At 49.5% G+C, this 15,112-nt stretch overlaps 1 protein-coding gene across 2 annotated transcripts; it reads left to right on the forward strand.

Moving 5' to 3' along the window:
- Positions 1–113: 113 nt before the first annotated feature.
- On the forward strand, positions 114–15,111 carry IL17RB (interleukin 17 receptor B). 2 transcript variants are annotated; one of them, XM_025885257.2, is made up of 11 exons: positions 114–486; positions 2,389–2,413; positions 3,162–3,302; positions 5,123–5,250; positions 5,679–5,805; positions 7,586–7,633; positions 9,143–9,285; positions 9,694–9,762; positions 10,741–10,840; positions 11,987–12,085; positions 13,227–15,111. In XM_025885257.2, the coding sequence occupies exons 1-11, from the start codon at positions 427–429 to the stop codon at positions 13,772–13,774; spliced, it is 1,488 nt and encodes a 495-aa protein (XP_025741042.1). In that variant the 5' UTR covers positions 114–426; the 3' UTR covers positions 13,775–15,111. The 2 variants fall into 2 exon arrangements, with proteins under 2 accessions (XP_025741042.1, XP_025741043.1); XM_025885258.2 differs by lacking the exon at positions 114–486 and adding an exon at positions 539–1,703.
- The last annotated feature ends 1 nt before the right edge of the window (position 15,112 follows it).

Raw genomic sequence — 15,112 nt, forward strand, 5'->3', positions numbered from 1 at the left:
GCGGCGGTGGCCCGGCCCTGGCCCCGCTACCCTCTAACTGGCGGCGCCGGCGCACGGCGCGCTCTCCGCGGCCTGGAGGGGAGCGGCGGCCGGGCGGTTCGGACCCGGTCTGCGCCGGGCCGGCCCGAGGGCGCGTGTGCCGCCGCGCACCTGGCTCACTGCTCGCACGTGTGCGCGGGGCCCGGGGTGCGCTGCGCCCGCTCGTGCTCCACCCGCCAGGTGCCCCGAGGCGCTGCGACCCGGCCCATCCCGACGAGTCCCGGCAGGCCAGGGCGCTCCTACGGTCCCCACCCAGGGAGGGGGCCGCCCTCGGCTCCGGGCGGCGGGGGCTGGGGGCGGCGCTGTGGGAGGCGGGGCCCCCGAGGGGTGGCCCGGGGCGCCGCGATAAGAGCGCGGGCGCGGGGAGGGCTGGCCTGGGGCTCCGCGATGTCGCTAGTGCTGCTGAGCCTGGCCACGCTGTGCTGGGGAGCAGTGTCCCCGGAGTCGGTAAGCCTCCGCCCGCGCCCCTTTCCTGCGTCCCGTCCCTGCAGCCCGGACCCCGACGGCGTCCGCACCCCCTCACCTTGCCTCCAGCTCACGCTCGTTCCCAGAGGGCCGCCTGGAAGGGGCACGTCCGCACCTTCTGGGGGGCCGCCCGACGGGTCTCGGCCAGGCCGCCCCGGGGCTTCAGGGTGCTGGAGTCAGGGGCGTCGTCGGAATCAGACGGACCCCGACTCAAATGCCAGCCTGTGTTCTGGATTCAGTCATTTATGCTGAGGCTCGGTGTCCTCACCTATAAAGGGAAGAGTCATACCCAACTCAGTTGGGTCTAGTGAGGAACAGGGACAGGGCTTGCAAGGCAGCCGCAAGGAGTGTGGCACATAGTAGGTGCTCAATATTGTTATTGCTTGCATTCTTGAAGTCTGCCCAACTTTGGGCACAAGAACTGGATCTCCATTACCGCTTGCCTTTTTTTGCCATGTTGATTCCTCCTGTGCTGGGGTACCATGACCTTGGAGCTGGAATCTGTTGGACTCTGGCGGGTTTCCTTTCTTCCCCATTGCCTTGAAGGATTGAAGGAATCTCAATCCTGGGTCACTAATGAAGAAAAATCTTTCAAAAAGCATTTGCAACTCTGTCTCTGCCCTCTTAGCATAGCATAGAGCATAAAACATGGTGGTTACTTGTTGATGGTTATGGGAAGACAAACCCCATTCATGTGCCCTGATGTCTCCAGCTATTATGCTTGTTGCTTTGCTTCTTCCTGAAATTTGTCTCACCAGCCCTTTGACAAGAACTCAGCTCCTACTATGGTGGCTTGTTTAAAGAAAAAATGTCTGATATTACTTGGAGTTCAGCTGTAAAAAGACAAAGATGAGGGACTTAACAAACCCAGATTACTCAAACCATCAAAAGTCTTGCCTTCTTTCTTACAAGATGTTTGGAAATGTTCAGTCTGAGAGGGATCAGATTGCAGAGCGGTGGCCTTTTGGCCTGTAGGGTCTTGTCACTGGAACTTGGTGCTGCCTGAAAGTTAACTATTTTAGGTCCAGCATTGTATTACAAAATGAAAGTACTAAGTATTTTTTTTTTTCTTAAAAAGACATGAGCCATCACCTCCAAGGGATTTAGTACTATCCTTTCTTGGACACTAATGATACATACCTATTTTTTTAAAAGCTCCTTTAAAAAGATGACACGATGAAATCCCAGTTACAGCTCTGGTGAGTCCTTTTGCATCAGAGGAGGACTATTTTCAAGGCCCCGGGAAGGCACCATGGACTGCATTTATAGCTTTCTTCTGTTGATCTTCTCAGCACAGCTTAGTCCCTAACCTGGGGAGAATCAATAAATACTCTGGATGGTCCTGAGAATCCACAGTTGAACGATAGAGTGTGAAGCGGTCTTCATGATGGTCCAGAGTCACCCCTGCTTACAACAAGGGAAGGGGGCAAGGCACAGAGAGGTGATGAGCAGGCTTGAAGAGCAAGTCTATGACAGTTAATGTCAGGTCCATCACAGCCTACAATGGGCTAGCTTAGTTTCCCCCAAACTGAAGTGGAATCAGCCCAGCTTTTCTCCAAAAGTTTGCCACTCATATATGCATTTTAAGAAAAAGATGGTTTTGGGGTGCCTGGGTGGCTCAGTTGGTTGAGCATCTGCCTTTGGCTCAGGTCATGATCCCAGGGTCCTGGGATCGAGTCCCACATCGGGCTCCTTGCTCAGCGGGGAGCCTGCTTCTCCCTCTGTCTGCCACTCCCCATGCTTGTGCTCTCTCTGTCAAATAAATAAAATCTAAAAAAAAAAGAAAGAAAGAAAGAAAAAGATGGTGTTTTGTCTAATTTGGCAAATGAAGGCTTAGGGTTTGCTAGCATTCAACATGACACTTTGTTTCTCTCTCTCTTGCAGACGATTCAGTGTGGCTCTGAACCCGGTAGGTGTGCTAGGGAATGGGTATTTGGGGCTGGCAGAACAGCTGGACTTTTGGGGGGCCCAAGTCCAGGCAGTGGGTCATTGGAGACAAGGTACAGGGTGAAACATTGCTTTGTTAGCTGCTGTGGATGAAGCGTCTGTCACCTGGTGAGGCAGAGCTCCCAGGTTTCAGATGGGTTCCTGGCCAGTAAGAGGGGCACAGGCAGGACAGGAATGACCCTTCAGGGTGGGAAGTGAAGCCTGACACTTCTCAGAGACCAAGTGCTGTGGTAGGGAGGTCACTTACAGTTGAGAACGGGACACAAATGTTTTAGAGAAGAAGGAGTGTTCGAGATAGTAGCATTTCAAGAATGGGTAGGCTTCTGCCCAAGAAATGTGGATGGAAAGGATGAGCTGGAGGAGAGATGGTGCCGGCAAGGATTAGGAGGTAGGAGGGGCAGTTGTGTGGGCCAGCTGGCTGGAGTGCAGGCTGAAGGGTGAGGAAGGCAGGACTGACCTAATGAGCATGTCAGATACACAGGGACAGGCATGTGGGGGTGGGCCCGAGGGTCCTGTGGGTTGGGGCCAGGAGGCTGAGCATCTCCTCGGCCATAAAGCAGCCAGCACTAAGAAATGTCTGGCCTGGCCTGCCTTAGCAGGAAGAAGAGATGAATTGTGAATGAAGGACTGGTCAGGGTGGGCCACTGAGAGGAAATGGCATTGGACTGGGCCAGGAGGAGAGTGTCCTAGGTAGTTTTGTTTCTTCCCAGGACCGTCTCCAGAGTGGATGGTCCAACACACTCTGACCCCAGGAGACTTGAGGGACCTCCAAGTGGAACCTGTTAAAAGCAATGTTGCCATGGAGGATTATTCCATTTTGATGAATGTCAGCTGGAGACTCCGGGCAGATGGTAAGTTTGAATCAAGCAATAAAGCCTGAAGTGTCTACTAAAGCAGAAAAGTGCAGACTGGCCCATTAACTGCACCCCTGGCATAAACCCAACAATATATACAAAAGTGCACCAAAAGCCTCATACCGTGGTCCCTCCCTATCTGTGGCTTTGCTTTCCATGGTTTCAGTTACCTGCAGGCAACTGCACTCTGGAAGCAGGTGACCCTTCTTCTGACATACCTTCCGCAGGTCAGCAGGAGCCTAACGCTCTATCACCGCGCCTCCCGTCGTTCACCTCACTTCACCTCCTCACGTAGAAGGGTGAGCACAGTACAGTAAGACAGTTTCAGAGAGACCACATTCACATAACTTTTATTACAGTCTATTATTATAATTGTTCTATTATTGTTCATCTCTTGCTGCGCTTGATTTATCCACTTTATCGGAGGTACGTATGAATAGGAAAACACATAGGATATATAAAGTTCAGTACTATCCATGGTTTCAGGCATCCACTGGGGGTCTTGGAACATATCCCCTGCAGATAAGGGGGGACCGCTGTACTAGATTATTCCTAGTACTGTTATTCATAACAGCCCAAAACCGGAATGCATCAAATTCCTGATGACAGTAGAATCGCAAATCCAATCCAGTGCAGCGATGAGCATGAATGATCTGTAACTAAACCCAGTGTGGATGAACCTCACAAACCGAAGAAGCCAGATTCAGGAGTCCACACTCACATCCGAACACAAACCTGAGTGGTTACAAGTCAGGGCAGTGGTAACTCTTGGCTCAGGAGTGACTGACAGGAAGCATGAAGGGCACTCCTAGGCTGTTTCGCGGCCTGGGGACTGGCTACACGAGTGTGACAACTCATCACGTGCTCTACTTACGATCTGTGTACTCGTCTGTATGTTCTTAGATTTCATGGAAGAAAACAGAGTAAGTATTGAGATGATCCCCCTCTCCAAGTTTAGGGCAAGTGCTGACTCAGGTACATTACTTTTCCCTTTCCCACATGGCACCATGAAGGTCCTGGCATCTCCCCACGGCAGCTTGTGAGTCCTTTCCATGAACCAATCCTGGGGGCCTAAAGCCCATGACTCTGCTTTCCACCGGCTCAATTCTGTTAAATTCCACCAAGTCAGGAATCTGGGAGGGCCTGGCGCAGAGAGGTGAGGCAGCTACAGTTTGCCACGCAGGAGGGTTCTTGGGGGCTAGGGGAGGCATGCTCAGCCACAGGGGCACAGGATCCGTGTCCAGGGCATCCGGGAAGGAGCCGGGCTCCATCTTAGTGGGATGGAGGCAGGGGGGAGCAGGAGAGGGCCCTCAGGAGAGCACTGGAATTGGGTGGGGCAGTAAGGCAGTGGCCCCATGCCTCGCAGAGTGAGGCATTGGTTAGCTGTCGTGCTAGGGGGACTGGGCCTTGAAGGAATGTAAGCCTTAGAGAGGCAGGGAATAGGGGAGAGAAGGGGTGGTCAGAACTGGCATGGTTTGGGGATGACACTCTGGGAGGCCTGTTCCCCTTAAATAGTGCAGAGCCAGAGTAGGATCCCTTTGTAGGATCCTGTGAAATTGAGGCTTCCCTGTGAGGAGAAAAGAGCTTGGGCTTTGGGTTAAATCCATATCTGCTGCTGAGGAGCTTTGTAAGCTTGGGCAGAGCCCCCTGAAAGCCCCCAAGCCTCACTCGCCTCCTCTGTACCCAGGGGACCAGGGTGCCTACCTCCTGGGACTGTTGTGAACATGAACTGAGGTGAGTCGTGTAAGCGCTCTAGCATCAAGCTGGTCATGTAGTAGGTGCTAAATAAACGGCTGTCCCCTTGCCTGTCTCTGCAGCCAGCATTCGCTTGCTGAAGGCCACCAAGATCTGCGTGACAGGCAAGAGCAACCTCCAGTCCTACAGCTGCGTGAGGTGCAATTACACGGAAGCCTTCCAGACTCAGACCAGACCATCTGGCAGCAGAGTGAGCACGCTGAGGCCCCTGGCTAACTGTCCTTAGAGCCAGCCCCTTCGCTTGGGGGGAGTGGTGACGTGCTGGACACCCAGGCCGCCGAGCGGCTACAGCTTGGAGCCTGAAGCAGGAGGCCTGGCCACTGCTGGCCTTTGTGCCTGGGGCAAGTCAGCGTCTCTGGGCCTCAGTTTCCCCATCAGCAAAGTGAGGGGAGCTGAACTTAAATTCTATCCTGGCTCTAAAAGCTTACACTTCTCTGATTCTGTGGCTTAATGGCAAATTGTGTGGGCTACGTTCCCTTAGCAGACATTGGCTAGAGACCTCAGTTTCAGCAGTAGATTAAGGAAGGCAATTATAAATAAGAGGGCAGTGCACAAAGGTGCCATGTGTCTGCATTGCAGTGTTTTGGAAATTCAGCGGTTCTTTGCTTTGCCTTTCAGTGGACGTTTTCCTACACAGGCTTTCCTGTAGAGCCAAACACACTATACTTCATCGGGGCCCACAATATCCCCAATGCCAATATGAATGAAGACCCCCCCTCCATGTCTGTGAACTTCACCTCACCAGGTAAACTCCCTCACTCCTCTGGCTGGCTGGGATGCTTGCCGCGGGTTGTGTGGTTTGGTGCAGAGAGGCTGGGGTACTCTGGACAAAGCATCTGGCCCCGCCAAGTCTGGTTTCCTCATCTGTAACACGCAGTAACTATGTCTCCCTCACAGAGTGGGGGAGAGGAGTAAGTCAGATCAAACGTAGGGGACAGCCCATTCCTGTGTCGGACCCGGTGCTGAGCGCCTAACACGCATCCTCTCGCCAAAGATTCCAACAGCCCTGAGGTTGGGAGAGCCCCGTTGCTTAGATGAAGACATGGAGAGCTTAAGTGACTTGCCCTGGGTTACACACACAGCCCAAGAGAAGCTGACATTCCCACTCAGGTCCTTCTTGGTCAGTGACTTCCACCACTCTGTCCTTGATACAAAATGTTTCCTGCACAACATCTGTTCCACTTGGCTAGCAGGCTGTGGTGTTGGGAAGAGCGGCTGGGTCTCGGCCTCCAGTGGGCCCCTGGGCTGTCAGCAAGAGGCAGGGTGGCACCGAGCTGAACGCTGGGTCATTTCCGCTACTGCACAGCCCACAACCAGCCCTCGAGTATCACACCTGCAGTGTCACACACAGGGCTGTCGTGAGCATGAGGCGGAATCATGTGCCGCGTGTGGAGGGTCCAGAATGGTTCCTGGCTGCAGCGGTCCCCATGCCACCCTCACCTAGGCCGGTCATCTCTTCTGTTCTCCAGTCCCGTCCTCTGTCTCTGGCGAAGCATCCAAGACAAATGGGGCAATTTCCGATTCCCTGGTGTTCTTTGAGTTTGCGGTCCAGGGTGTTCCAGCTTTCTCGATGAGACTAAAACCTCATTTTAAAAAATGGAAATGTTTTATTTTGGAATAAGTTTGCCAGGATAATACAAAGAGTTGTGTAGATGTCCAAAGAATTCCCGTAGGGCTCCTCACCCGGGATCCCCCATCTTTAACCTGTTACGTTACCATGGTTGCATTTGTCAAAACTAAGAAACCAACATCGGTACATTTCTATTAATGAAACTCCAGACTTTATTGGGATGTCACCTGCTTTTCCATGAATGCCTGCTTTCTGTTCCGGTCACATTTAGTCCTCGTGTCTCCTGTCTCCTCTGGTCTGTGACAGGCTTCGAGTCTTTCTTTAGTCCTAGTGACCTTTACAATCTGGAAGGCTGGCCAGGCATCCTGCAAAATGTCCCCTAGTCTGGGTCTGTCTGATGTTTGCCTCGTGATTAGCCTGGGGATGTGGGTTTTTGGAGAGATACTGCAGAGGTGGGGTGTCCTTTTCATTGCCTCCTAGCAGGGGTGGGTGACAACCACACGACATCACTGGTATCCGCCAGTCATCTCCATGGCAGATCTACCGACTGTCCATTTCTCTACTCTAGTTTTTGAAGACAAGTGACTAAATCTGCCCCACTCTGGGGTAGGGGTGTGTGTGTGGGGGGGGGTGAGTTAAGCTCCACCTCCTGGGAGGGGCAGTATTTACATATATTATCAAACCTCATTTTCAAAGGTTTGAGTCTTCTGGGGATCACAGTTACTATTCTGATAAAGATTGTATTTAAATCAGACTCTGGCTATCACTTCGTGGGTAATCTGTTTAATAGTCAAATGTTAGCGTCCCATTTAAATTCGCTATCTTACCTCACATCTTGAATGTTCTGGCAATTTGTTACAATTGTGGTAACCCTGTGTTGTGTGTACTTGTTGGCAAGGGAGTGGAGCAGAGATACCGTTTTCTAAAACGTAAAAACTTTCGTTCAAATCTTCAGGCTGCCTAAACCACATAATGAAACACACAAAAAAGTGCATCGAGGCAGGTAAGTAAATATAGCATTCGCTTTTGTTATTAGAAGAAACTGGAGCCCACCCAGCTCAGTCCATCTTCCACGAAGAAACCGAGGCTTAGAGATGCGCAGTGGGCTGACCCCCAGCTGGCCCTGTGCCTGCTGAATCAAGCAGCCTGTCCAGAGAAAGGCCGACTCTGAGTAGCTTTAGGTAGTGAGGAGCAGGCACAGAAAAACACCCACCGCCTTGGTGAAATGATCCTTTCCGGCCTAACTGCACCTATGGTGGTCCATCCTGATGGAAGGCCCTCCTGACTGGAGGGAAATCTGTAAGTCCTTCCACCTGCTCAGACAGCAGTACCACTGACCTCTGGCCACGGGGACCCTGTGAACCTTCTGTTTGGGTTAGCAAACATTCAAGGTGCAAGTGTTAGCTCAAGTCGTGACCTAGAAGCATACTCTCAACCTGTGTCTTCACGGGGGTTCCCCTCTCACAGGCGAGAGACTATTAGAACCTGCCACTACCCTTTGAATTTTGAAATAAGTCCCTTCAGGATAATCAGTTCCAAGTGTCCAATTTCCACGGATTTTACAAGGGCGTGTGTAAATTTCTGGGTAGTAGAGTCTTAGGACGCTAATGAGGCTAGTGGTATAAGAGGGGACCAGTCCCTGTCTTTTAGGGGTACCCTGACCCCACAAAGCATCCCTGTGCACCCTGTCAGACTGAGCTGCATGCAGTCTCCTTGGCGGAAGGCAGACTTGGAGCTTTCTGCTTCCTCTCTTGCCCCCCACCAAGAGAGATCTGGACTTTGGAGGGCACGGTGAGTATGAGGAGCTCTGTGGGCCTGCAATCAGTCCTAGACCCCCACTCCTAAAGATAGTTCTGAGCTCGGCCCTGAAGTGCTCTCCCAGGTAGGGGAAACAATGCACACTGTCATCTCTCATGTTCCTGGAAATTAACCTGGTGCTGATTTGCAAGTCACAACAATCAACTGACTTTTTCCCACAGGGTAGTCCTGTCCGAGTATCTGCTAAGCGATGAGGCATTTCGTTATTTCTTCCCATTCAGTAAAGCCAGCAGAATGGATGGATGGATCTGATGGATGAAGCTCCCAGAACCCAGAATGTTCTGGTAGCTGTAGTCCTGATGCTGAATTCACTTGCTCTATAATCTTGGACATGTCCTGTGGCCCATGGTTCCTCCTCCCCATCCTGGAAAGGAGAAAATGCTGACCCTACCCGTAACTCGGAATGGACGTTGAGAATAGGAGTAGTAGAACCTGACCTGCGCCTCCCATCACCCCCAGCCCAGGGAAGCTATATTATGCAAAGCAGTGACATGGGGCCCCTAAACTTTCTTGGGCAGCAGGTACTTTGAGGTTCTGGGAGCAGTGATTAATAAAAAGTACACTATGCAGTAGAGCCCGTATCTCTTGGATGCACGACTGCCTGAGAACTTAGATTTGTTTTTGTCAAGCCCTCTGGGGGACTTAAATGAGTGACAGTTTGCAACGCCATCCATGTGATTCTCTCTTGACTCAGGAAGTCTGTGGGATCCAAACATCACTGCTTGTGAGAAGAACAAGACAGCAGTAGAAGTGAATTTTACAACCAGCCCCCTTGGAAACAAATACATGGCTCTCATCCGAAGTAACATCGTAATTGGGTTTTCTAACGTGCTGGAGGTACTTCATCCCTTCGTTTCCTAACACAACCCCCCTCTCCCGTGCCATCCTCAACCTCCAGCCTTCCTCACCTTGTTGACGAAAAATGTAGAAGCTCTAGGATGCCCTGGACAGGCTTTCAATGTTAACAGAGCACAGACAGGACTGTCCGTTGTCCAAATGTGCTGGGCTCTTTCGATGCTTTCAACAGAGAGAAACAAGTCCCTGGGAACATCCCTGGAAATGTCCCCGAGAACCTAAAACCAACCAAAAGTAGACATTTCAGAAGTAGGAAATGAATGGTTGTTCACAGTCTAGTGAATTGAGAGTCAGTTTGGGAAGAGCAGTTCCCTCCCTGGCTGTGTTTGTTGTTGGCCTCACTTGTCTGGCTCACGTGTCTTGATTTTTGTCTCACGTAACCTGCACCAGAACAACCCCCCAAGTCGAGCTTCAGTGGTGATCCCCGTTACGGGGGAAAGTGAAGGTGCTGTGGTCCAGGTAAGGCTTAATGAGATGTTTGGGGAGGGCCGGGCATGCAGAGATGGGCTGTGGCGCACTGGTCCTTCCAGCTGCTTCCATGAGGTCCCTCCCTCTCTCTCTCCCTCCAGCAGCATACTCCTGCCTGGCCCTCAGGGACGTCTGCGGGGCATCCCTGCCTTGGGGACTACAGAGGCGAGGGCCAGAGCCGACCTCAGGGTCACAATTCCCTCTGCTCTTATTCGTGGCTGTTGACTTGCCGTTTTTAGTCACAGAGCCTCAGAGTAATCCTGAGACGGGAGTACCATTTAATTTTCCCAACTGCAAAATGAAGCAACAAAGGATTGGAAATCAGAAGGTTTGGGTGGAGGTCAATGTATGAACTTTGAAGGGCAGCCGCCTCCTTTGACTCCGCTGGGAAGCAGGAAGTTGGACCAGTAGATGCTCTCGGGTCTCTTTCAGCTCCGAGTTTATGATGTGGGGACATCGAGGGTCATAGTGGGACACAGCCATGCCCAAGGTCTAAGTAGCTTTTGTTTCTCATCCCCTGGAACATAAAGGCAGTACTCAGAGGGAGCAGATACCTGTCAGCATATTATGATGGCATCCCTTTTCCAGGGAACCAGATTTTCCTAGTCTCCGGGGATGTGTCTGTCAATAGGAGCTCTACTGCTCTGGGTTTTTTTTAGAGGAAATATTTGTATATGTATTAGGAGGTGACCTAACCCTTTTAGATAAGGAAACCAACACGTTAGCAACACGTACAAAGTTTAGGTTCACAATTCAGGAGTCAGATGGTGTTCGGTCTTGGGTCACTGGTTTGGATTTTAGGGCTTTGTTATGGAAGTGTGCCCAAGGGAAAAAAATGTCCTATTACCATGCTGGGGTGGGGGTGCGGTTCAACCCAAAGGGAAAGGGTTTTGGTGAACGTAGGCATTGTGTTGAGGTTTTGCTCTGAAGCATGATGGGAACTTCCTGAGCCTCTTGTTTTTCCCTCAGCTGACTCCGTATTTCCATACTTGTGGCAATGACTGCATCCGACGCAAAGGAACAGTTGTGCTTTGCCCACAATCGGGCATGTCCTTCCCCCTGGACAGTCGTAAGTGCCCAGCCATTTCCGCACGGTCATCAGAGAGGTTCAGGGCCCGAGGGTCCCCACCAGTGCCGCCCCATTCGCTGTGTGCTGGGGGGCGCACCTGTCCCACGGGAGGGTAAGGGGGTCCCTGCTGTGCACATGGGGCCGGGGTGCAGGGGCAGAGGGCAAAGCCGCGCCAGACTGAAGACAAAGGTTCTATGTATGAATTCACGGCAGGATCCTTTATGAAACAGGATACACACAAGAAGGGGGGTAATAAACAGTGCAAAAATGGATGTGCAGGGTGCCACAGGGATGGGCCAGAAAGTCAGGGGCCTTAGGGGACCAAGTACGGACGGGAAGGGGCATTTCATGGCACTCTGGTTTTCTGACCAGTCTCCATGGCCCTGGCCGAACTGTGACTGTAGTTTGGTGTGGTCACACAGCCAACATTTGGATAACAAATTAGAACTATGAGCCCCAAAAGACACGCCTCACTTATGCCTGAGAGCAACTTGTTTGGGGAAAATTGTCTCTCTGCATTAGAGATGTCAGTTCTCTTGTTGCAGACAAATAAAATGTTCCCAGGACTAGCCTGGGGTGGAGTCAAAAGTTAGAAAGTGTTATTCTTAGAAACTCAGCAGAACAAACTGAGAACCCAGGTGCCGGGCAATCCTGACTTCTGTGTGGGCACAGTGCCTATGGGTTCCTGAGCTTACCTGACCGACATGGCCTGTGGGGGGCAGCACTACCCCCCATATTTGTCAGTCTAACAAAACAGCCTTTAAAAATGGCATCTGCGTGTACTATGTATTAAGTAATCATGCCCACAATAACATCAGTTCATCAAAGAACAAAAAAAAACCCTGACCGTCAACTCTGGTTACCATGGTGAAAATGCCTGCACGTATGTGCAGTAAGAAGCCAAAGTGATTTGGGGGGAACTTTCTTAACCTCCTGGGTCCCATATCCCCTTTGAGCATCTAATGATAATGGCCTGCACACTCTGTGGAAAATTGCACCCATCTGCAGATCCCCTAGAGGTATACTGCCCCTAGGTTTTATAGGAACCTAAACTTCTACAAAGTACAGAGTGAAAATCTTGGCTTCCAAATAGGAGGTACATTTGGTTTTGTGTTGCTGAAGGCAAATAAACTTTGTTTTCTCCAGGCAGAGGCATGCTGGGTGGCTGGCTTCCTCTTCTCCTCTCAGCTCTGCTGGTGGCCACATGGGTGCTGGCCATTGGGATCTATCTAATGTGGAGGCACGGTAAGTGTGAGAATTCCGTTCTTGAAAGACACCCGAATGAGGAAAAAACACTTCGAGGTTTTTTGTTTTTTTTTTTTTTTTAAGACGAATCCTCTAGAGGCAGTCACATTTTGGTGTTAGGACAAAAGTCAGGTAGCACTGATGTAGTGCCGTAGAGCTCTCCAAAAATACTGGTAACAATGACTGGGCCACATCTGCCAAGGCAAAGCAGGGATGGGGACCTCCCAATCTGGTGACTACCACCGGTGTCATTTTTACCGAGGCATCTACAAGGACTGCAGTGGGCAAAAGACAGCTAATAATGAATTGCGTTTTGCCTCTAACAGGTACTCTAAGCTAGTTCCTACTTTTTAAAAATAAATCTTCCATGGCGTAAGAACAACACTCACTTGAATTCATATACCCTAGGGACCTTGCCAACTCTAAAGCATCAAGGATTTGAATGCAGTAATCAGAGTAGACAGATACACTGAAAACCTCTGCTTCTCCTCTTCTCCGTCACTTGTGATGTTGTGGACAGTACACAATTAATCTCAGAACCTCAGTAAGAAAGCCATGTGGAACTCTGACCTTGGGAATACTTCAGTTTGGGGGGATATGGTTTGGCCTGTTATTTGTTCCAGTACTTTCGTATGTAGTTTCTGTTGTGGAGCAGTTCCAGCTGAAATGGGGTACCAGTTAACCTTACGCAACTACAAAGAAATTTTACCACCTGCAGATAGAAGATGGTCCAATTACTGAGTTGACCCAACTCAAAACGTGATGTGAAGGAAAGGTCAGGTGGTCCTGTTTGTACAGGACACTGAGAATAGTACAATTACAACCACCCACCTAAAAAAGTACCTCAAGAACCTAAACCGCCTCTATGAATTTACTTGAAAAGATATGGCTGAAGAGGACCTATTTAGTGGTAAGAACTTGGAAAATACATCTCTTAAAGCATCTTTAAGGATTAAACATCAGTGTGTTTCAGGTGATACGTTTAAAACGAACATCGGGGACAGTTTCCTTTCTGGCAGCAACGTCCCTCGTGCTCAGCCAACACTCCCTAGCAAGGGAACATTTATTAATGGTGGTTCAGACCAGAGTGAAAACCTGCTGTTTGCTGTTCACAGACAACAAATGCTTTCTCTCCCCACAGAAAGGACCAGGAAGACTTCCTTCCCTACTACCACGCTCCTGCCCCCCATTAAGGTTCTTGTGGTCTACCCTTCTGAAATTTGTTTCCGTCACACAGTTTGTTACTTCACTGAATTTCTTCAAAACCACTGCAGAAGTGAGGTTATCCTTGAAAAGTGGCAGAAAAAGAAAATAGCTGAGATGGGTCCAGTGCAATGGCTTACCACTCAGAAGAAAGCTGTGGATAAAGTCATCTTCCTTCTTTCCAATGACATCAACCCCAGGTGTGATGGCACCTGTGGCAGGAGTGAGGGCAGCCCCCATGAGAATTCCCAAGACCTGTTCCCCCTGGCCTTCAACCTCTTCTGTAGCGATCTGAGAAGCCAGACTCCCCTTCACAAATACATGGTGGTCTATTTTAGAGAGGTGGATACCAAAGATGAATACAGCGCGCTCAGTGTCTGCCCCAAGTACCACCTCATGAAGGATGCTCCTGCTTTCTGTACAGAACTTCTCCGTGTCAAGCAGCAGGTATCAGCAGGAAAGAGGCTGACGGCCTGTTCCCTGTAGCCTACCCATGAGAAGTGAGGGGCCTTGAAGCCTTCCTACTCCTCCAATTACAGGGGGAAAGTATCTCAGATGATTCTGAAGTTTCCTGTATGGGCTATCTGTAGGGAGATTTTATATACACCTGCTTTATTTAGCAATAGGAATAGGGAGGATTCCTAACTGAATACATACGCCTTAGTTTAAGCAAAACTTTTATGCCAAAAAAAAAAAAAACCTGTTACAAATACTACTAACTACTGTGGCATTAACTGAAGGACAGAAACTAAATTTACAATTATAAAGCTAAATCAACTTCATACCTAGAAGTCCAGGAGAATTGTAATGCAGAACTATAACCAGTCTGATAACACAATGATAAAGCATCCTCCGGCCGAACATCCAGTCCTGAATAGCCCATGCACTGCACAGTAAATAGAACTGTTTATTTCTCTGACACTCTAAACTTAGTGAATACCAAATTTAAGAAAGCCTTTGCTCATTCACTAACTTCATGGGTGAAAAACCCTCTATTACATACAAAAGCCATTTGTAAGAAAACAGAAGAGTAAGAAGCCAAACTCCTTTGCTGACCAGATGACACAGTATACGTGTAGCCACTTATATTATCCAGCACTTGCAGAGGACCTTCCTGCTCTGAACTAGATTCAGGTCCTATCCGAGTCTTGTACAGGTGACTTTTAATACGGACACCAACATCCATTACCTGCAGACCTGATGTCTACTTTGGCCCAAAGTTACCTATTAGAAGTTACTGTCAAGAGTTCAGAGTTTCTTGGTTATTATGTGACTTCTCATGTTCAAAACACAAATAATTCCTGCTCTGTTCAAAGTCAGCCCTCTTGAAGGAATCTTTTTATAATCTTGAATTATAATGGTTTACTTAAAAAAAAAGTACCAGAGAGCTAGATATGTATGGTATTTTAAGTCTTCCGACTTTTTCCTCTAAAAGTATCTTTTTCTTAATGCAGAGGTTACCAAGAGGCCATTTATATTAATGTGCAATCTTTCTAGGAATGCTTGTCTCTCTCACACAGTACGATACTGAATCTGCCTAGAGTGTGGATCAGTTTCCACTGGATGCCTGTTAAAATATATTTGTGAAGGGCTAAAATTATCCTTAAAGGGCCAGGTCTTATGGATAAAATAAAAATCAAAATAAGGAAGCACAGAGTGAAAACTCACCATGTCTAACTTCACAAGTAGACACTTAGTAATGGCTGAGGCAGTATGTTTAATGTGGTCAAGCTCACTTACTTGTCATGACCAGTTTTTACCACACTTAAAAGTGCTGGTAACGGAAGGACACGGCTTATGTCAAAAATTGGACCGGAAACCAAC

The sequence above is a fragment of the Callorhinus ursinus genome, unplaced genomic scaffold (assembly GCF_003265705.2).
Source record: "Callorhinus ursinus isolate GAN/ISIS: 27379988/994484 unplaced genomic scaffold, GSC_fseal_2.0 scaffold15, whole genome shotgun sequence".
Classification (NCBI taxonomy): Eukaryota; Metazoa; Chordata; class Mammalia; order Carnivora; family Otariidae; genus Callorhinus; species Callorhinus ursinus.